The 22015-nt window shown below is 36.5% G+C and overlaps 1 protein-coding gene across 1 annotated transcript in view; it reads left to right on the top strand.

The window, feature by feature from the left end:
* ENPP3 (ectonucleotide pyrophosphatase/phosphodiesterase 3) overlaps window positions 1–22015 on the top strand; it is a gene marked incomplete at its 3' end in the record, with an annotated part of 74855 nt that overhangs the window by 27287 nt on the left and 25553 nt on the right. Inside the window, exons 7-16 of the mRNA XM_084228812.1 lie at window positions 1360–1439; window positions 3299–3418; window positions 4070–4179; window positions 4759–4824; window positions 5516–5588; window positions 8379–8487; window positions 10399–10527; window positions 10855–10886; window positions 13493–13620; window positions 19984–20050. Of these exons, the coding sequence (XP_084084938.1) occupies window positions 1360–1439; window positions 3299–3418; window positions 4070–4179; window positions 4759–4824; window positions 5516–5588; window positions 8379–8487; window positions 10399–10527; window positions 10855–10886; window positions 13493–13620; window positions 19984–20050 (914 nt within the window). The remainder of the gene's footprint in view (window positions 1–1359; window positions 1440–3298; window positions 3419–4069; window positions 4180–4758; window positions 4825–5515; window positions 5589–8378; window positions 8488–10398; window positions 10528–10854; window positions 10887–13492; window positions 13621–19983; window positions 20051–22015) is intronic.

Genomic DNA, 22015 nt, shown 5'->3' with positions numbered 1-22015 from the left:
ATGCTTATTTAAGAAAATTATCATTTCCAGCTGCAAAGTTTATTAGCAAATACTTTCTTCTTTTGTTTTAGCCTAAATAGAATTTTATAATAGTGAAGCTTTCTTTTAAAATTAGAGTTGATAGGATTTTAGTATGGAAAATTTCTGTATTTCACTGCTGCAGAGGAAATAGCAATGTGCTCTAGTCGTTTTGACCTAAAGCAGGGTTATTGCGCAGATGGAAAACAACAGAACAATTGAAAGCAAAATTAATGCCATGGTTTGTGTAAAACAGATCACAGGAAACTTCTGAGCAAATGGAAATTGTACTGAAAATAATAAGTAGTAAAGTTAGCACATTTTATAAACATTAGTAGTTGACATGGGCTTATGTACTCACACAAGTCAAATTCCTTTTTAGTTACCTAGATGGCTATGTTGACTTTTCTCTTCTTGAATAGTTTACGTATAACAACTATTAGTTGAGATGCAACTGTTACACAGAAATTCTTTATAATGACCTGAGTCAGAAAGAGGGGTGCAGTAAAAGCAAGCAAATCTGTATGTGTATAATTTACACATCAGCAAGTGATGGTCCATGAACCGAAAACTGGTCCATTCTAATCCTGTATGGCCTATGTACAGGCTAAGAATTATTTTATATTCTCGAATGGTTGGGAAGAAAAGAATAATATTTATGACATGAAAAAAATTATGTGACATTCAATTCAGTGTCTATAAAAACTTTTTATTAGAAAACAACCATGCTTATTTGCTTATGCATTGTCTAAAGATGCTTTTGGTTCTTAATAGCAGAGTTTAATTGTTACAAGCAAAAAAGACTATATGAAGTTACAAAGCCTAAGATACTCAAGGCTTCTAGTTCTTTACAGAAACATTTTGAAGAACCTTGATTTAACTCACTCCTCTTCTATAACTGACATTCCTTGGATGGGGAAATTCTGGGCATCAGAATTTCAACTACTCTACATCTTCCGTTCACTCTAGATAGTTTTCTATTTTTCCGGGAAATTTTTTTAAAGATTTATTTATTTATACAAGAACTAGTGTACAGTCAGAGGCTCAGGAGGGTGAGAGAAATCACCAGAGACAGGGAGGGGAGCAGAACAGGCAGATGGACCGAAGACACTGCTCAGGGGAGCAGCGGGCAAGGCAGAAGAGGTCTACTGTGCCATGTGGGTTTCTCCCTGGCTGGCCAAGAATCTAACCCACGGTGCAGAGGCGGCAGACAGCTTCACAGCACGGCTCTCAACCCATGGCGCCACCAGGGAGACCCTTTCCAGGAAATTTTTATGTTCTGATTTAGCTAATCAAAAAATTTCTGAGGAAGTAACAATTTATCACTATGCTTGGTTTCAGAAACATGTGGAATTCATTCAAAATATCTGAGACCTGCCTATCCAACTAAGACCTTCCCAAATCATTACACTGTTGTTACGGTAAGTGTCTAGTCCAGTGGCAAGACTAACAGGCCATAGACAGTCACCCAACCACAACAGACACAAATAGGTAGGCACTGGCTGAGTCCCATGGCACACATTTCACAGGCACATGTGATGATAATTCATGGCTTCATTCAGTATAGGAGGGAGTGTCTTAGTTTGAGGCCAAGTATCCCAGCATTGGGCTCTCTCACCTCTGTGATAGGCCAAAAGCCTCTTGGATGTGAGAAACATTGTTCTGATTTTTTATTAGCTGAAGTTTTGGGGAATGATAGGCTATGTTTTTGGGATGAAGTTTTTGGGAATGATAAGACAGCCACTTTAAAAAAAATCTACATTTTATATATTTGTTTTTCATATTAAATTATTTTTGAAGTAATGTTGGTTCGCAACACTGTATATGATTTAAGGGCATAGGTACACACCTCTTCAGATGTATGTTACTACACCATACCCATCCTCCACCCTAATCCATTGGATCCTCTTTCCCCTTTTCTCTCTTCTCCTACCCTCCCATTCTGGAGTCTCCGTTCTGAAGTCATATTTTAAAGGTTTGTTTTGGCTTAGTTTTGTCTGTTTTTTTTTTGCTGTGCTTTTTATATTCCACACATGAATGAGAGCATCTGGTATTTGTCTTTCTCCTTCTGAGTTAGTTTGCTTAGCATAATCCCTTCCAGTTCCATCCATGTTGTTGCAAATGGCAAAATTACATCTTTTTTTATATAGCTGAATAGTGTTCCATTGCATAAATATGCCGCATCTTCTTTACTCATGTTTATTTACTTAGGCTGATTCCATTGTTTGGCTTCTGTGAACAATGTTGCAGTGAACATAAGAGTGTGTTTATCCCCTGGAATTAGGTTTTTGTCCTTTTTGGATAGATTCCTAGGAGATGAATTGCTGGATACTCTATGTGCTGTGTCATGCACATAGAGTAATATTATGTATGGATCTGTACAAGAGAATGTTGTGACTGAGTTTAAAGGAACCTAACTTTGTATCCTCCTAAGTGATAGTAGTTTAGTATTTCCTACTTTGGTGTTAGCAGTAACTTTATAGAATATAACTGTCACAAACAAGAATACATTTGCATTTATACCTACTTACAGAAATATACATGCATTATACATCATACACATATAAGCATACATGGATATATACGCAAATAAGGAATCATGTATAAATATTATCAAATTACCTTATATATGGATATATTCATTCATATATATGGTAATATTCTGAAATATAATCCTAAAATCAGCTTAAAAGTAGTTATAACTGTGGAATGTTATAGCCATTCATTGAAAATGTGTGGAATGATTGAATGAATGCTTGTGATTAGATTGAAGGAATGATTGGACTGATGGATGGATGCAAGGGAAGATGTATATAGACTTGACAGGCTCCCTTTCAAAGGCTGTTGAGACACTTTAACCTATTGAGCCAGCATATTTGGCACTTGAAAGCTTCTTTGAGGTGAATTTTTTGCTATTATTGGCAATATTACCAGTGGCTAATTATTATAATATGGGAGACTTTAATTAACAAATATATAGTATAAGTAGTCTGTGAGTTATAGTAATACAGCAACACAGACCATATCTCTAATGTCATTCAATTGTCACTCATTTGCTTCTATAGATTTTGTAACTAGAATATATATAAGATAAATATATACTAATATATATATATATCTCGCATGTATATATAGGCTAAGATATACAGAGGTTTTCTATTAAAAGATATATGACACCCTTCTAAGACATGAATTATAGCTCTTATTGCTATTTTATTTTAAATATGTGTCATCATTTACATTATTTTATCTTAAATCTTTTTTTAAATTATCATGGTAGGGCTTATATCCAGAATCACATGGCATCATTGACAACAATATGTATGATGTAAAACTCAACCAGAATTTTTCACTTTCATCTGCAACAAAAAATAACCCAGCTTGGTGGCAAGGTCAACCAGTAAGTAGTCTGCCACATGTGGCCCCAAAGTAACTGCCATTTTTCCAGTGTGACAGTGAATCACTTTTCTTTTCATTAACTTTCTAATTTCTGAAAGCTGGGAGTGGGAGGGTGTTATTTCTGTTCTTTCTCCCTTGTTTTTTAATTCTTTAAAGGGGAAAAAATAACTTCTTAATTTTACCAATTTGAAAAAATAACCTTTTTTTCTTAGTCTTACTGCAGTTTTGATTTTCAAGGTAAATCCCAATATAAATATCGTTTAGTTGCCTTGAAGTCAAATTTTTAAAAATTTAATTTAATTTTTTAAGACTTATTTATTCATGCATACAAAAACTGGGGTACAGGCGAGAGATGTAGGGGGTGAGAGGATTCACCAGAGACAGAGTGGGGAATAGAACAGGTGGAACTACTGAAATACATTGCTGAGGGGAGCAGCAGGCAAGCCAGGAGAGGTCTGCTGCACTATGTGGGCATCTCTCTGGCTTGCTGGGCTATCAAACTCTTGCCACAGTGGCTGCAGACAATTTCATAGGTTGCATCTTAATCCATTTGACATTGTTAATATTACTGGGTTTCTAATAAGTGGTACCCGTTCTACCTAAAGTGATTATTCCTTGACTTCTACTTATCTTAAATTTTCTTTTCTTATAGATATGGCTGACAGCAATGTATCAAGGTTTAACAGCTGGTACCTACTTTTGGCCAGGATCAGATGTGGCTGTCAATGGTTCCTTTCCCTCCAAATACAAGCCTTACAACAAGTATGAAACACTTATAGATATGACCCCATAGAAGCAGAATGATTAAGATATTCTGTGGTCTTAAGATTGATGGAATTCCATCTTTCCAGTTTTGGGGCCAAAAATGTTGAAGTCATCATTGATTCTTTTCTTTTACATCCCTCATCCAGTCTGTTAGTAAATGCTTACAGCTCTAATACAGAATTATCCAGTCTGAAGCATTTTATCACCTCCTGCATTAACACTCTGGTTTGACCAATCATCATCTTTTGCCTGTATTACTGCAGTCACCTCTTTAAATGTGTTCCTGCTTCTGTTCTAGTCTCCTCTAATCTATTCTCAATCTACCTGCCAGAATGATCACTTAATAAGTGTGCGTTTATGACACTTTTTTGAAAAACAATATATAAATACAATTTAATTTCTAGTGAGGTAAGTGTATCTCTATTGAAAATAAGAATCCCTTTGAGTAACACTGAATCCTTTTTAGTATTTTAATCATGTGGATTTCTGAAAATATCAATCTAGTTTCCTGTATAAAAATAGAGTAAAATTATTTTTTATTTGATGAGTTAAAAAACTATTTAATGTTCTTTTCAGGAGTATCGCATATGAAGAAAGGATCTCTACAGTGTTAAAGTGGTTGGACCTTGACAAAGGTCAAAGGTACTAACAATGGATATTGTGGTCTAAAATAAAATTATTTCTTTACTTTAAATGACCATTTTTGGAAAAAATATGATTCCTCCTTTTAGTGAACACTTTTCGAGAATTATTCCTGAGGGCAGGTGACATTTTGAGCCTGAGAACATGATTGCCACTATGAGACAATAAAAGCAGAGTTAGCACCAGAGCATAGAGATGAATGTCATGAACCAGATATGAGCCAAGACTGCGAGGGGATATGAAACTCAGGAGGACTGACTCAAGGAGCCACAGGTGCCAGAGAAAGGCCATGGCCACAAGCTATAGTCAGAGCGTTCTAGAAGACAGCAGCAGGTCACATTGCAGCAGAGACAGTCATTTAAAGAAAAGACTAGAGTGGCAGACCAGAGTAGCTGACAAGTCAGAAACATGGAAATATAAAGGGCTGAAGCTCATCAACAGAGGTCTTAACAGCAAGAAGGAAGAAAATTTTCATTTTACTGAGTCAGACATCCCAAAAGGTCTTATTTAATTCCCATTGGGAGACTATCCCTGCTGGGCCCAGTTGAACCGCTGGATAAGGATGAAGAGAAGGAGACAAAAGAAAAAGAGAAAGAAACTTCCACAAATTTCTAGTCCTATAAAACTCATCATTCCAGTCTGCAAGCTTAATCAAATCAGTAATGTCTTTCTGTTTTAATTTTACCCCTAGACCTGATTTTTATACCATATACGTGGAACAACCTGATTCTGCAGGACATAACAAGGGACCAGTCAGTGCTGCAGTAAGTTAAAGAAAAAAAAAAGAGTAAAATTGTTGCCTGGGAGGTTGGGAAGGACTTGAGATGGAAAGGATCTCAAACCAATTATCCAGTTTCTTGACACCAAAATTGAAAGAATTCAAAGTCAAGTCAGGTGGTTGCTAAGCAGAATTTACTGTACAGCAAAAATATACTCTCAGGAAGTGAATGTGGAGGGTGCTCAGAGAAGAGTTGGCCCATTAAGGTTTGGGGCTATGCTTTTGCACACCTGGTAAATGAGTGCTCGGAATATTCCTAGATTTTCTGGGAAAAGGACAACAATCTCCCAGAATTCAGTTGCCACCATTTTATGATCTTACAAGGTCATACTCAGAAGTGCCATGTATAATGAGGTTAAGGTTTGTATTAAGGTCAGGTTGGTCCTCCATCTTGACTTCAGGTGGTTGGAAATAGTTCTCACTGAATCCTGTCTCTGCTGGTCGTAAGGTTTTTCATTCTCTATGCACTATTCTCCTGCTTCAAATTCATCTAGCTTTAACCCTCAAAATAAAATGGTATATTTTAATTCCCACTGAATATAAATGTATTTGATATATACCTGAGAGAATAAAACTAGTTAAATGTGTGAGAATGTCTACCTAACTAGCCAGAAAATAGTTAAAAGTCTAAGCTGGGGTCATGCTCAGCAAAATAAGCCAGAAAGAAAAAGAAAAATACTAGATAGTCTCATAGCAGGAATTCAGAAAACCTAAGTAAGGGACCAGGAAAAAGACTAATTATAATAAAGTAAAAATCAAAATCAAAACCAGAGACACACTACGGGGGGGGGGGGGGTTGGGGGTGGAGAGGGAGTAGGATCAAAACAAGGGGGGTTGGGAATTGTATGGGGACTATAACCAAGATGAAAATGCACACATTGTGCAAAAATGAAAAAAAGATGTAAAAAATATATAAAATTAAAAAATAATAATTAAAAGTCTAATAATAATAATAAAAAGGACATCTGCTTTATTTACAACATTTTGATTAATTTGATAAACACAGTGAATACTTAGATGTAACTCTGCAATTTCATGTTATGAAAACATCAAGGCTATTTAAGATAGGCCATTTATAGATTAGTCACCAGCAAATTCATGGTGGAACGCCAAACTATCTGTTCCTGCAGTTTCATTTATAAATTCCTTATAATTGGATTACTGTGTTATTTTTCTCAGACAGAACTATTTCCTTTCTGAGGCCTATTACAATTAAAGTAGACCTTTAAATACTAGTTTCTTCATTATCTAAACCATTCTGTTACTCTTTTACTACAGAAATAGAGTCCTTAAATATTACTTTAGGAAAGTAATCTCTAAATTACCCTAAAGTCTGTATTGTCTTGGACAAAATGTAAATCTTAGAAGGTCCCCATGAGTATTGCATTTCTCTACTCTATGAAAACCCATTTAACAGTTGTCCTTAATTGTAATGTCTTCGTCCCCAATTGCAAAGCAATTGTTCTCAGTTGCAAAGGTCCTCAAGTAGAATGCAGTTGTTCTTAGTTGTAAAGCAATTGTTTTCATTCAGTTAGTGACTAAAGATTTATATGATCTGAAGAGAATCCAGAGTATAATTGTCTTCAATTGGAATGCAAACGTATTTATGCTAAAGCATGACTTTGTTGCCTATCAGAAATGCTCTTCTTCCTTTCCATTAAACCAAAATGATTCCTAATTCAAGGCCTTGCTCAAGTCTGATCACTTTTCGCCCTTTAATATTCCTTTGTGTTTTAACACCATTCTTAACTGCATCATAGAATTTAACAATTAAGTGGGTTTTTTTTTAAGATTTATTTATTTGTACATACAAGAACTGGGGTACAGGCCAGAGGTGTTGGGGAGGTGAGGGGATTCACCAGACACAGAGTGGGAAGCAGAACAGGCAGATTGACTGAAATACACTGCTGAGGGGAGCAGCAGGCAAGTCAGGAGAGGTCTGTTGCACCATGTGGGTAGCTCCCTGCCCGGGGAGCAAACCATAGGATGAAAATTAATTCTAATTAACTACCCAGAGACCACCACTGTTACTAGTACTGTGATGTTTCCTTTTTGATTTTGGTGCATGTGCATTTACTAAGAAATGCTAAATACATTTAAAAACAAAATCAGGATTACTCAATATGAGTGGGTGCATATATAACTTGATTTTAAGTTTTTATATTTAACAGTGTTTTGTGAATAATTTCTTATGCCATTGCTCTTTAAAATATTTTTGTAATGACTGTCAAGTATACCTTCTTAATGATGTGGCATAATTTATTTGTGAATTTAAATTGTATATAAGTAATGTGATGAATATCTTTGCATGTAAATTTCAATTTATACTTTAAGTGTTTACTTAGAACAAATGCCAGAAGTAGAATTAGTCAATTACAGGCTATGCCCCTTTTAAAGTCTTTTGTTATACATTGTCACATGATCCTCTGTGTAAACTATGTGTAAACATTTAGGTTCCCACAGAGGTGTCTGTGGACTCCCCTCTCCAACATTGGGTATTGTCATGAAAATCTTTGCAATGGAAAAATGTGTTGAGGTTGAACTTTTCTCCTCATATATTATTACCCAATAGGGAATATGGTTTAATTTTTTTGTTTACAGAAATTTAGAGAGTTGTTTGCTAAGGGTGGGTAAAGCATGGGTGCTGGGCTCTGATGTTTTATTTCAAAACCCAACAATTTCAGAGAAGGAAACGTGCCTAACTTATACTCCATTTGGTAATGGTTAATTAAAACTTACTTCATGAAGGCAATCTGAACTCCAATTTTTTTCCTAGGTTATTCAAGCCTTACAGTCAGTAGATAAGATTTTCGGGATGTTGATGGAGGGCCTGAAACAGCGGAACTTGCACAATTGTGTCAATATAATCCTTTTGGCTGACCATGGTATGCTACTTTTTAAATCATATTTTATTGTTGATTATATTTTATCACTTCAAGGAACATACAAAAATAATGATGATATTGTTTTTTAAAGATTTTTTTTTTTATTTATTTATACAAGCACTGGGTATACAGTCAGAAGCGCGGGTGGGTGAGAGAATTCACCAGAGCCAGAGTGGGGAACAGAGCAGGCAGACAGATGAAGTACACTGTTGAGGGGAGCAGCGGGCGGCAGGAGAGGTCTGCGCGCCATGCGGGGACCCTCCCCGGGCGGCCGGGAATCGAACTGGTGCTGCAGAGGCTGCGGGCAGCTTCGCAACCCAGCGCTCAACCTCTGCACCACCAGGGAGGCCCTAATGATGATATTTTAAAGTCTGTACCTCTAGATGTAGAAGCTCTTGAATGGGCAAACAATGAGTTTTGTGGTAGGCTGCCATGAATAGAGGATTACTACTAAATTTCTAGTTCAGGTATTCTAATATTCATTTTGAAAATCCATCCATACAGTTAATTTTCTGTAAAAGTGGACTGTGTAGTATGTAACAGAGATATTGTTAGGTTGTCATTTAATCATAAAATGTGCTTTTGGGGTTTCTTTTCAGTGAGTGATTCATTCTTATAGATTGGCTACATTTTACATACTGGCCAGTTATGCCACATCTTGTGTATTTTTTTTTTTAAATGTGAATAGACTTCTATAAAGTCCCTGTTAACCCATCTTTTTCTACTTGAGGCTAATTCTCCATTTCATTAGCCTGAGTGTTAAAGAAAGTGGAGTACCCACCACACCACACCAAAGCAGTTTTATAAGTACAGTAAGTCCTCACTCAGCATCATGGATAGATTCTTGGGAACCACAACTTTAGGTGATTCAATGCATCGCAAAAGCAGGCCCTTGAATAATATTTATAATGTTGTTTCACTTGTCTTGGACTGGGATTGTTTTTTTCTTACCAAGTTTTGAAGAATGTTGGACTAATTGGGTTATTTGAAGGTGTGCTGTACTCATTCATCTGACAAATATTCATCTGACAAGTGCCTATTCAATGCTGAGTACTTTATTAGATATGTCTGTTCAGAAATACATGAAGCAGAAATGGACAATTTTTAGATGGGGTGGTCAAAACCATCTCCTCCAGGAAATCCAATGACTGTAAAGGAACCAGACATGGAGTAAGAAGAGGAAAGGAGCATATCTGCAGAGATTTTATTTATTTTAGAATATCAAGATTATGAGAAACATAGTAATTTAAAAATTTTTTCTAAAATGGTTCCCTAACACTTTGACCCATTGTTTTAAAATTATAGGAAATATTTTAATAAATGTTTTGTTGAAGTAAATTATAAAATTTAAATAATAAATATAAAAGGTAAAAATAATAAAATAAAAATAGTAAATATAAATTTAGATTAGTTTGAGTGACAGATCTTCATATAAAAATCTTTTAGAGCACAAGCTCTATTTAATTTGATACACTTCTGAAAAACAAACATTCTCTACTGCTTTTTCTTTTAATGTATTTTCTAAGAATGCTTATTGTCTTTTTTGATTTAAAGGTATATCATGCTTCCTTACATGCAAATTAGGCATTATAAAAATCTAATTAGCTTCCTAAAGAGATTTTTCTTCTTTGAAATTATTTTAGTTGATCTATATTGAACAAATGATCTGTTTATAATTCTTGTTTAGTCTTCTCATGTATATATAATATCTATATTATATATATGTGACACTTCTTTCCCATCATCAGGATTTTTAAGGTCTGTCTGAGAGTAAAGTAATAGGATAAGTTGTATAGGTTCTCAGCGAAAGTTAGAGATCTGTACCATAAAATGTCTATTTGACATGAACAAAGACAACCAATTGTTACTATTTATATACATTCAGTGGATCTATCTATCTATTTTATACAGGAATGGATCAGACTTATTGTGATAAGGTGGAATATATGACTGATTACTTTCCCCAAATAAATTTCTACATGTATGAAGGGCCTGCTCCCCGCATCAGATCTCGTAACATACCTGCTGACTTTTATACCTGTGAGTATGATAATGCCTGTATGGGGAAAAAAGGATAAAACTGAAAGTGAGTAATCATAGCTCCAAGCCCTTCTGACTTCTTGGGAAGACCACACTGAAGCAAATGACAAATTCCCTTTTTAAGTACAATCAGTCTATAAAGTTTATAGTTATATCAAATATTGTTGGGTTAAAATACTATCCCATTCTGAAATGCTAAAATATATTTTTTAATATCACCGGACCATAGTTGTTATAAACATATGTGTCAAATTCAACTGAGTTCATCACATTTTTTGCATTTGTCAACTATCAACTATAATGTTTTTTTTTTTTTTTTTGAAACAGTTGATTCTGAAGGAATCGTTAGGAACCTTAGCGTAAGTATATAGTCTCCTCATACGTAAATTTAAGTTAATATCATGGGTTCATCCGGGGTTCAAGAGATTTATATTCTATATTTTTATATTTAAGCCACCAGTAATTTTTTTCAAAACCCACAGTCAACATTATTTTGTATATATATATATATATATATATATATATATATCAGTTGCTTTTATCATAGTTTTCATTGTGGAGTTAATAATATCTTAGCTTCCCATACTATAAGCAAATGAGCAGAGCAAATTCCAAATAACTTAAAACAATATCAGTTTTTCCAGGTGGTGGTCACTATGCCTAGAGAGAGGAGGAATTTTTTTTTTTTAAAGATTTATTTATTTATTTATACCAGCACTGGGTAGAGTCAGAAGCGCGGGAGGGTGACAGAATTCACCAGAGCCAGAGCGGGGAGCAGAACAGGCAGAAGGACCAAAATACACTGCTGAGGGGAGCAGCAGGCAGCAGGAGAGGTCTGCGTGCCATGTGGGACCCTCACCGGTGGCCGGGGATTGAACCGGTGCTGCAGAGGCTGCGGGCAGCTTCGCAGCCCAGCATTCAACCGCTACACCACCAGGGAAGGCCCTGGTGGAACATTCTTATGCTGAAGTCTTAATAGTTCTATATTTAGTAGATTCACAAATACGCATCTACTCTATGGAATTAATGATTAATAATTAATCCCAAATTAATTATTTGGGATGTGGGTATATTTTTTTAAAATATAAATGATATGCAATTATAGTGAGCAACATTAGGATGAAATGTTAGTGATTAAAGATAATGAAACACTGGGTAAAGAATGGTGACAATAACCTGTGGTCCACTTCAAGTTTGAAATAGAAAACACAGCTCTGCGGAAATCCTTTCGTGGTCACCACTCCTTTTTTTCTTTCACACCTTCTAATATTCTGATCTCCAGTGAACATGCTGGACAATCTCACCCCCTGCTGGTGAAAAGTGTTCATGCTGATTGGATGGTTAATGGAGAATTTTCACCTCTCTCTATTCTAAATTCACACATTATTTTCCTTTTCTCCCCCACCACCTCATGATTTGTATAGTTGACATCCTGTTAGTGAGATGAGGAAGGGTAAATCTACAATAATCTCAGCAGTGCAAGGGGGTTGGATACCTCAGGCTTTGCAAAGTCACTGCACAGCATCACTGATAGGGGCTGGCTGGGCCTGGAACTAAAGGACCCCAAAGAAATGGATTACCCTTTCACAAAGTACATTATTCTCAGAAATATTCCATGTAAAACAGTTCTCCAGATCTGTATTAAACTTATATTGGACAGACATAACCAAGCATGAACTGGGAACTCTTACAATTCCACAGCATGCTGTCTGTATGAGATAACAGCGGCAACTTTGTTCTTAGATAAAATGATCCCAGTTTTATCTCAACAGTCTGTCTTTATCTCAGATTCTCAAATTCAAGTAATAATAACTCTGCACTTCCTCAGAGGTTGGCATGTATCCCCACTTTCCTCTGGATTTCCTCTGGCTACACACCAGCTCAGAAAGTATGACTTGTTACATGGATGCATGGTAAATCCTCGAGGCATGTTCTAGTGCCTTGTGTCTCTGAGGAGGCTGTGTACTCAGCAGCTGCCATCATGGTGTTTGCCTGTTAGTATAAAAACACTGGCTTAATATGGAAGTCATGATAAAGGAAAAAAACAGAAAAATGAGAAACCTGTAAAAGATACATAAACAGGCAAGAATAAAGCTGGCAGGGATATATGTGCAATAAATATTTTTCTCTTTCCCTGTTCATTCTATAATTCTTGCTCTCCTATTTTCCAGATTTATTTTAAAATTGTTTTTGCTGAATTTCAGTGTCTCTTATTTCTCTTACATAAATTGAGCATGCGGAAATAGTGACACTGACTTGAACTATTTAAGAGATTATTGAGGCTAAAAAAATGAGGAAGTAGAAAATATTCATATCTCTATATTACCTGTGTGTTTTTCAAAAAGGTCACAATGGAGAAAAAGTTTCTTTGTAGTTCTATTTCTCATATTTCTCCTGTGATATTTTCTCATTTTCTAACATGAATAGACACCATTGTGATTTGCATTTTTACACAATTTTGAAATATGCCCCCTAGTTACAGCAGTATTATAGAAACAAAATTTCACAGAACTCCCTTTAAAGTTCACAAATACAGACTACTTTGGGGTTTATTAAACTGATTTTTATATTTTTACACATACTGCTAGTATGTTATAATTTTAATATTTAATTGCAATTCAAAGTTGTAATTGCCGCTCTAAAGCTAAATTTATCTCTATTTTCTGTCTAAAAAGGAGGAGAGCTTTACAGTGATTTATTATATATATACAACAAAAACTTAAAACAACAAACAATAAGCCATAATTGAAATCATATTTTAAACTGCAACATACATGTTGTTGCAACAGTAAAAACAATGTAATCAAGGAATGTGACCATGTTGATAATAGGATTATTTTCCTATCTTATTACCCCAGTTTAAATCTCCTCCAAAAGTGTTTAATAGACTGCCTTAGGAGATGAATTGTTGAATTATTTTGCATATTTCTTAGGTTTCATGAAGAAATAATTTATTTGTTTTCAGTGCCGAAAATCTGACCAGCATTTCAAACCCTATTTGACTCCTGATTTGCCAAAACGACTACACTATGTCAACAATGTCAGAATTGACAAAGTGCATCTTATGGTGGATCGACAGTGGCTGGCTGTGAGGTTTGTGTGTCTATTACTTATTTCACAATACTATAACTGCCATCTTTTACTAATTTACTTGACCTTACTTAACCATTATGATCCCACTGATTTTCCCAAGTACTGACATTTTCTTGATCTTTATCAGCATTCTAGTGTTTCCATATTTGAAATTACTGTTATTAATTAGAGTGCAGTCTTGGCGTTAGGGGGAAATGATGTCCTGAGCTAATCCCATACAGGCTTTGTGGACTCCACCCCCACTCCAGACTAAAGCCATCAGGACATTGGGAAAGACAAATCCCATCACCACCAAAGGGAAGGTGGCTGGGACCTGAGGGTGGAGTTGGGCAGCCAGGTTGGATATAAAAACCAAACACGTGGGCCTTGGGGTCTCTCCCAATCGCTCGCCTCCTGGCTTCACGGCTCCTGGCTGGCGGCCAACTCTGAGAGCGCCATTTTGGGATTCCTGATCGGCGGATCGGGTAGGACTCATTTAAAACTTTGTCTCCCACTTTTCTCCCTGAGCTGTACATTTCCTCATTTGCCCTTCCCTTGTAAATAAACCTTTTATTAACCTTTCGCGTGTGCCTGCAGTAGAGCATTGATAAGTCCTTTTAAGCGCGCGGGTGAGGACCCACAGTCAGGCACCCTGTTTTGTATCGGGGTTGCTCTACAACATTGGCATCCTAATCTTCACAGTATTCGTGAGGAGGAAGGCTGAGCTATTTCAGGAACTGTGGGTCTGCTACTCCTAGGCAGCCTATTCGGCCACCATTTTGTCACCTAAACAAGGTCAAAGTGGTCTGACCAGTTAGGAACAGGAGCCCAACCCTTCAGCCCATCAAATCAAACAAGAGCACAAAGCTGGATCACACTGGGAAGGTTATGCATCACAAGGTATGTCCAGAATGCCCAGGGGGCTGAGGACCGATGCATAACATGTGCACCAGGAGGTATGTCCGGAATGCCCAGGGGGCCAAGGACCGATGTATGACAAGGGACCCCAGAAGCTGATCAGTGGAGCGCCTTGTTGATAAGATTAGAACCATTGCTGGGGATTAGGGTGTATCATCAAGTAGATTAGAAGTGCCTGCAGGGCAGACTCACAATCCCTAATCTTCTACACCTTTCCCCTTTCTTTAATCTCTTTAATCTCCTTACAATCAATTACGTGTGTCAATAAAAGGGCCAGGATCTTGCTCTGCAGCAGCATCCTGCATTGTGCAGCCTGCTCCATGACTCCCATTTGTCAGTGTGGTGTTTTCCCAATGCAACAAGGAACTGTTGGAACGAGCATATTCTCAACTCCCACTGAAGTCTCTTTCAGACAGACAAAATGTAAAGGTGGTATCAGTTGTCTGCAGATTGGGATTGATTAGATGGTGCTGTAAGATCTTTGTCATCTTTGCAGTTAGGTGTGACTTTATTTCTTTTTTCTTATGATAATTGTGATTTGTGTCAGTCATCAAGCATTTGCAAAATGTGTTTAGATCAAATAAAAACCATTCTGAATCATTTTATACCCAAACAACCAATTAATTCATTAATTCAATAGAATCTCATTGATATGTCCTATGTGTGTGTGTCAAACCTTGTTTTAGGCATTTAGGATACAGACATGATTCCTGCCCTTGTAAAATGGAGGAGACTAGTAAGCCAGTACACATATAAATACCTGTTTTCTTGTAGTTTAACAAATTTTAAATGAAGGCTTTTGTGTCTTGGTTCCATTATTTCTTCTATGAACATAAGTGGATATAAATGAAAACAGGATCATATGTGTTTTCTGGCCTATTTATTTGTATACTACTAGGGAGTACACAAATATTTATATTTGTATACTACTAGGGAGATACATAAGACAATGGAATCCAGAGGCTGAAAGATATGCCGAGCAAAGAAGAGAATATGAGAGAGTCAGGTTCTAATATCAACATGTGTAGGATAAAGAACTAGAGATTTACACAGCCTATTTCACAAGGTGACAGAAAATTCAAGGATGCAGTGGTAGGTTAGACGGTGCAGTTTCACACCACATCACTAGATGGCACTGGCCCTGCTTCTTAAGATTGGCTCTTTAGAAGCTTGCGGGTCAGTGGCCTTAGGACAGCCTTCTCTAAAAGATTAAAATATGTGAACAAAATTACATTTTACTAGTATTATGTATATAAGATTTTTAGTAATGATAATACTAAATAATCACTAATGTGACACACATATGTCACACATAAATAAATGTAAGTCCAAATGTGGGAAGTTCTCCAAATATTTACTTGCTGAGAGTATTTACTGTTAAGAGATCAAAGACGTTAGGAAACCACTGGTGCAAAATGAGCAAGTTCCCATACATCTGACAGGCATGACCTATGAATTATAGGAGGGTCTGGTCCCCAGAATACCTGAATAACCCACATTAATACCTGTTCTGAAATTACGAGCTTTGTTCAATTAACAGCTAGCATTGAGATTTAAAATGAACAGTAGTCTGAGTGTTCAACACCTAACTCCCCACCTAGCTTGTTCTAGGAACTTGGAGAAATTAATATCTCCAGGCTCCATTTTCTTTAGCTGTAACTATAGATTAGCCTGGTTTTATTCTCTTCCATTAGCATACAAAGTAAATTAACTTACATCAAAGGAAATGTGGACTGCAGCCCTAACCACAGCAACTAAGGAGTTTAATCTGATTACATGCTGACTTTGTTTCGAAAGCTTAACAAACAACTCTCAGGTTACCTGTTTTCTAAGTAAAAGTATGTTGTCTTTACTAATAATATTTTATATTCAGAAACTAGATTAGATTTCCTTTTCAATATTATAGTAAATTTCATTCTTTAATGTAAATCTGTTTTTTCATAATCATGATCTTTATTTTGCTTAAAATATGTTAGATTTTACCAATTTGGGGAAACCCAGCTGTTTGATACTACAGAAGATTTGTGAAATTGCCCTATTAAAAATATGAATAGTAGTTTTTTTGTTTTATGATTGGAAACTGACAAATACATGCCAGACACATTTTTTAAGAGTTAAAGATAACAGATACAGTACACATTATCAGGATTTTCACTGAAGAAGGGAGGTAGACAACAGTTACAGTCAGCTTTAGCAACCGCTGCACTAGACCCTAGTACAAGGTTCAAGCAAGTGAAAAGAATGATTACATTCCCCAAGTGCCTATGTCAGAAAGCTTCCTGTTAGGTATGATTCCTTCTCTGAGTTTTGAAAACTCAGGCTGAATTAAGGTAAATACTGCCCCAAACAGCAGGTCTGTCTTATGTATTTGTGCAATCTGTGCATTGTACAGCGGCACTGAGCAGAGAAGATAAGCGGAACAGAAATCTAACCCAGCCCTGAAGGGGACTGTGTCTGCAGGAGGAAAGGAACCACCTTTCTTTGCTGGAAGGTACTAATAGGCTTGCCAAACCTTGAGGTTTGACAGGCTCTGTCTTCTTGGAGCTGCTTTCTCCAAATGCTCTGCCCAGGAAAGAGGAGAAATAATCAGGGGTCTAGAAAGATGAAGTAGATGACAGTTCATGTAGTTCTGTAATACTGGGGCACTGGGTGAATGAAGTTGCCTGCTGCAGGAAGCACCTTCTCTTCATGACTGAGGAGTGTGACTCTGGCCATGAAGAAAATAAGAGACAATCCGTAGACACAATGTGACTGGCGGTCAATGCAGTGGGATTTGCATTTCAGGGTGTTCACTCCAGCTGCCATAAGGAGGCAGATGGTCAAAGTGAGTTGCAGGGAAACCAGTTAGAAAGATGTGTGACTCATTCTTTAGCATTATGAAAGTCCCAAGGAAGGCTGTGGAGCTATGGAGGATGGTAAGATTACGTAGGTAGCACATTATCAGGAGAGTATGTATGGTGAACTTAGAACTCAGATTTTCCAGGATTGTACCAGCTCATCATATCTGCCCCTCATTTGTACTTATTAAAACATGTGTTTCCATTTCCAACAGTTATAGTGTTAAATATGATTAGGGGTGTGTGTGGGAGGAGGGGGGGCGTGGGAAGATTCTGAAGCTCCAATTGAGAATAACCAATTAGGAAATTTGTTCAGGTTAGAGATAAAGAGGATCTAGCTTAGAATGGTGGCAGTAACAGAGAAAAGTAAGGGAAAGTGGAAAGAAAAAGAGGGAGCCTGACAGCTGATTGGACCAGGAAAGAAGTCTTACTTATCCCCCAACTGTGTCGTTACTCAACTGTGATAGAGAAATCCATGCTTGACTCCATATTATTAATTACACATGGAGAAGATAAAAGTGAATTAGTTTTCAAAAGATTTCATATAGTATTTGGAAGTTGAGCTAAATTATGATAGATAAGATCAACTCATCTTTTCCAAACACAAGTTTCCATTTTCTATATGTAATTTTCAGAGCCAAGAAAGTGGTTGGAAAACATAAACTTGAACAGTTAGAAGAGCAAATTTCTAAAATTTTCACTTGGGAAACAATAGAAAATAGGACTTTTTCAAATAATACTTTTTGTCTTTTGCTTCCAAATAACTTTGCTTCAATATTTACTAAACTTCTCTAATTCAGTTGGGCTAGGATTTGAAAACATTTTTTTAAAACTAGATTTTTTTCTGAGAAAGAAAAGTAAAAGATAAGTTAAAAAAAAATACCAATGATTTAATTCAAAAAGCCTTTCATTCTTTAATTAATGACTACTTTAGCCTCCCACTCAGACTTTAGGACTTAATTATCTTTAATCAAGTTGTTCTAGTAATCTTGGGAAGCCAAATATCTATGCAATGAGGATAGAAATATTTTAAACAACTTTTGCCTTATGCCAACAATTTTGTTGGCATTAACTAAGTCAGTTAATTGACTGACTCCTTATGTAAGTGAATTTAAACCCCCTTACAAAATACTTCCTCCAATTTCCCCATTCCATATAGTATTTAGTCTCTCCTTTTTTTCCTCTGTTGGGAAGACTGAAGTGTGAGCTGTTCACTGAGTTTTTATTTTGCAATTTATTTTCATTTAGGCTGAGTGAGAGTCAATTATGAATTTTTTAAAAGTTGGCTGTTTAAGACAACAAATTAAAGTCCTGCTCTCAGTTGGACCTACAATGTAAAAGCAAATGAAAACATTGTGTGAGTATTTGTCCTGGGGAGTAGGGAAGCAAATGAGAGAAATCTTTTAAGGTCAATGTTTGAAAACAGAAAGTTTTTTTTTGTTTTTTCCCCTGTTAGAGACCCAATTTAAATCTTGGCTGCTTAGAAAACAATCTAAATGTATTTATTGTTAATTCAAAGATAAAGATACTAGGAAAAAAAGTAGGCAGAATACAAGGTAATTAAATTTGGATAGTTCATTCGAGTTGAAGAGCACTAACCTGGGTAAGAAAGCACCAAAAATGAAATATAAATGCCGAATTCACAGAATATATAACTTCTCCTTACCAAGCATTATAGTTGACTTTCTGTGAGTATTATTTATTCATATTTTTATACTATTTAATCTAAAATGCTTAAAGTAATATATTAGTCAAAGTTTTTAAATTAAATTTATCAATCAGGTAGTGTTTAAGAAAACTATATATGTTTAAGCGGTATAGTTTCACACCTCTTCAAATTCATATTATCACAACACAACAGACCCACCACAAATGCACCAATAATCTCTTCTCATAGTCCAATGGGGTCCCTTCCCCCATTGCTCTGTAGCCTTTTCCCCTCCCTTTCTGGTTGCCTCAGTTCTACTTAAATTGATTCTTTTTTTTTTTTTAAAGATTTATTTATTTATTTATTTATTTATGCAAGCACTGGGTACAGTCAGAAGCGCGGGAGGGTGAGAGAATTCACCAGAGCCAGAGCAGGGAGCAGAACAGGCAGAAGGACCGAAGTTCGCTGCTGAGGGGAGCAGCGGGCGGCAGGAGAGGTCTGCGCGCCATGTGGGACCCTCGCCCCGGGGGCTGGGGATTGAGCAGGTGCTGCAGAGGCTGCGGGCATCTTCCCAACCCAGCACTAAACCACTGCGCCACCAGGGAGGCCCTTAAATTAATTCTTAATCGTGCAGCCATGAATGTGTAAAGGGACAGATAAGCTTGAAGACAAATTCCTTTTTCATTCAAATTCCTTTTTCAAATTTATGCCTTTGTTATTATCCTTTTGTTAATATCTAAGATTTAAAGGCTTTTAAATTCTATTTATAAATCCTGGAGTTCTCTTTCCTTCTCTCTTACCATTCTGTTTGTTCCTCCGTGGTTATGCACATACATTAAAATGAAAATGACTACATGCTGTTGTTCACAGAAAAATCTACTTATATATAGGTAGAAGCTAAATAAAAGTCTATTAAAGATCAGTTTGCAATATGGTCTCATGTCGATATATTTGTCACAATATAATGTTATTTCTTTATAGGTCTAAAGGAAATACATTCTGTGGAGGAGGCAACCATGGTTATGACAATGAGTTTAAGAGCATGGAGGTAACATTGCTTTAAAAAAATATTTACTTGATAACTATTTCATATTTAATTTGAAAAAATACTTATCAATAAATATATATTGAACATTATTTTTATAATTGTTTGATATTTAACTTGATGAATATTTATCAATGTATATGTATTGAGCATCCACTCTTACAGGCACTACTCAGGAGTCCTGAATGTATCTGAATGAACAGATAAAGGTCCCTGTCTTCATGAAGTTTTCATTCTAATGCAGGGATATTGACGACTGACATTTTTAAAGGAATATATTATCTGGCATGTTAGAGGATAAGTACTATAGGAACTCAAGAAAAAGTAAAGCTTAATAGGTAGAAATTGGGGTGTTTTTGGAGTGCCATGGGGGAGCATTGCACAACTTTGAATAAGATGGAGAGTGTAAGATTTATTGAGATGACATTGAACAGAAGACTAGAAGAAGACGAAAGAATTAAACTTTCAAATATTCAAGGAACAAGTATCCCAAGCAGAAGAAACAACCAGTGCAAAGGCCCAAAAGTGGGAATATGCTTGATGTGTTGGGGCCAAGAGAACCTTCATACACTGTTGGGAAGATGTTAGACTCTGGCCGCAGCTGATTAGAAGGGAAAGTAGAGTTCACACGTTAAATTTGAAATATTTACCAGACATACAGAGATGTTATGTAGGTAATTAAAGAATTTACCTCAGAGATAAGCTGAGTTTTAGGTACATAAATTATTTAGAAAGTTTATGATGAGATAACTTCCTTAGGGACAAAGTGTAGGTAGAGATAAAGATTGAGTAGTAAGCCCTAAATCTTTCTTTTTTTTTTAAAGATTTATTTATTTTTATACAAGAACCGGGGTATATGCAGATGCGCAGGAGGGTGAGAGGATTCACCAGAGCAGAGCAGGGAGCAGAATAGCCAGACTGAAGAAATACACTGCTGAGGGGAGCAGCAGGCGAGACAGGAGAGGTCTGCCGCACCATGTGGGGTTCTCCCTGGCCGGCCAGGAATCAAATTAGCACTGCGGAGGCTGCGGACAGCTTCACAGTGCTGCACTCAACCGCCTGCGCCACCAGGGAGGCCCCCCCCCTTTTTTTAAGGTTTATTTATGTATACAAGGACTGGGGTACAGGCTAGAGGTTGGGGAGGAAAAGAAAAGATTCACCAGAGACAGCGGGGAGCAGAACAGGCAGATTGACTGAAATACTCTGCTAAGGGGAGCAGTAGGCAAGACAGGAGAGGTCTACTGCACCATGTGGGTCAGCTCCCTGAATGGGGATTGAACTCATCCGCAGGTGGCTGCGGATAGCTTCATAGCACTGCATCTTAACCCCTTGCTCCATCAGGGAGGCCCCCAAGCCCTAAATATTTCTATTTGAATTTCTGAGAGAAAAAGAGTTACTAGTAAAAAGATCTAGAAGTAGAGTTAGTGAAGAAAGGAAACCAGATGTGTGTGGGAGCTCAGGGAAGAAATTATTTGTAAAATTCCATGAGTAAAATTGTTCGGTATTCCCCCATAGGTGAAGTTTCATAATTCTCGCAACCTGATTACCTTATTTCATTTGTTAATATACCCACCTGCGCCCTCTACACATCCCAAATAGACCACACCCCCCACATATCCCATTCCAAATAGGAAAAAAAGATGTGTTAGACTTGTTATTGATATTCTAGCTTTTAACATTGTCATGGTGAGTTATATCTCTTTGTAAATACTTGAAAAATCTCTGGAGACAGGGTGCTTCTCTATTATAGGGTGCTATTTGATTACTGTGTTAAAGCCTATAACTCTAATACTTTGACTATCTTGAAATATATATATTTCAAGATAGTCAAAGTATTAGAAAAAAATATATATATATATATACTGTTACCATATATATATCTGTTACCAGAAAAGAATTGTTTATCGCTGTTTGACACTTCTAGTATTTACAATCTAAAATGTTTAGGTCTCAGATGCTGTGGAAGCA

This window comes from Talpa europaea, assembly GCF_964194135.1.
Source record: "Talpa europaea genome assembly, chromosome: 2".
Taxonomy (NCBI): Eukaryota; Metazoa; Chordata; class Mammalia; order Eulipotyphla; family Talpidae; genus Talpa; species Talpa europaea.
The sequence above is the reverse complement of the archived record's forward strand: the minus strand, read 5'-3'. Positions and strand labels throughout refer to the sequence as shown.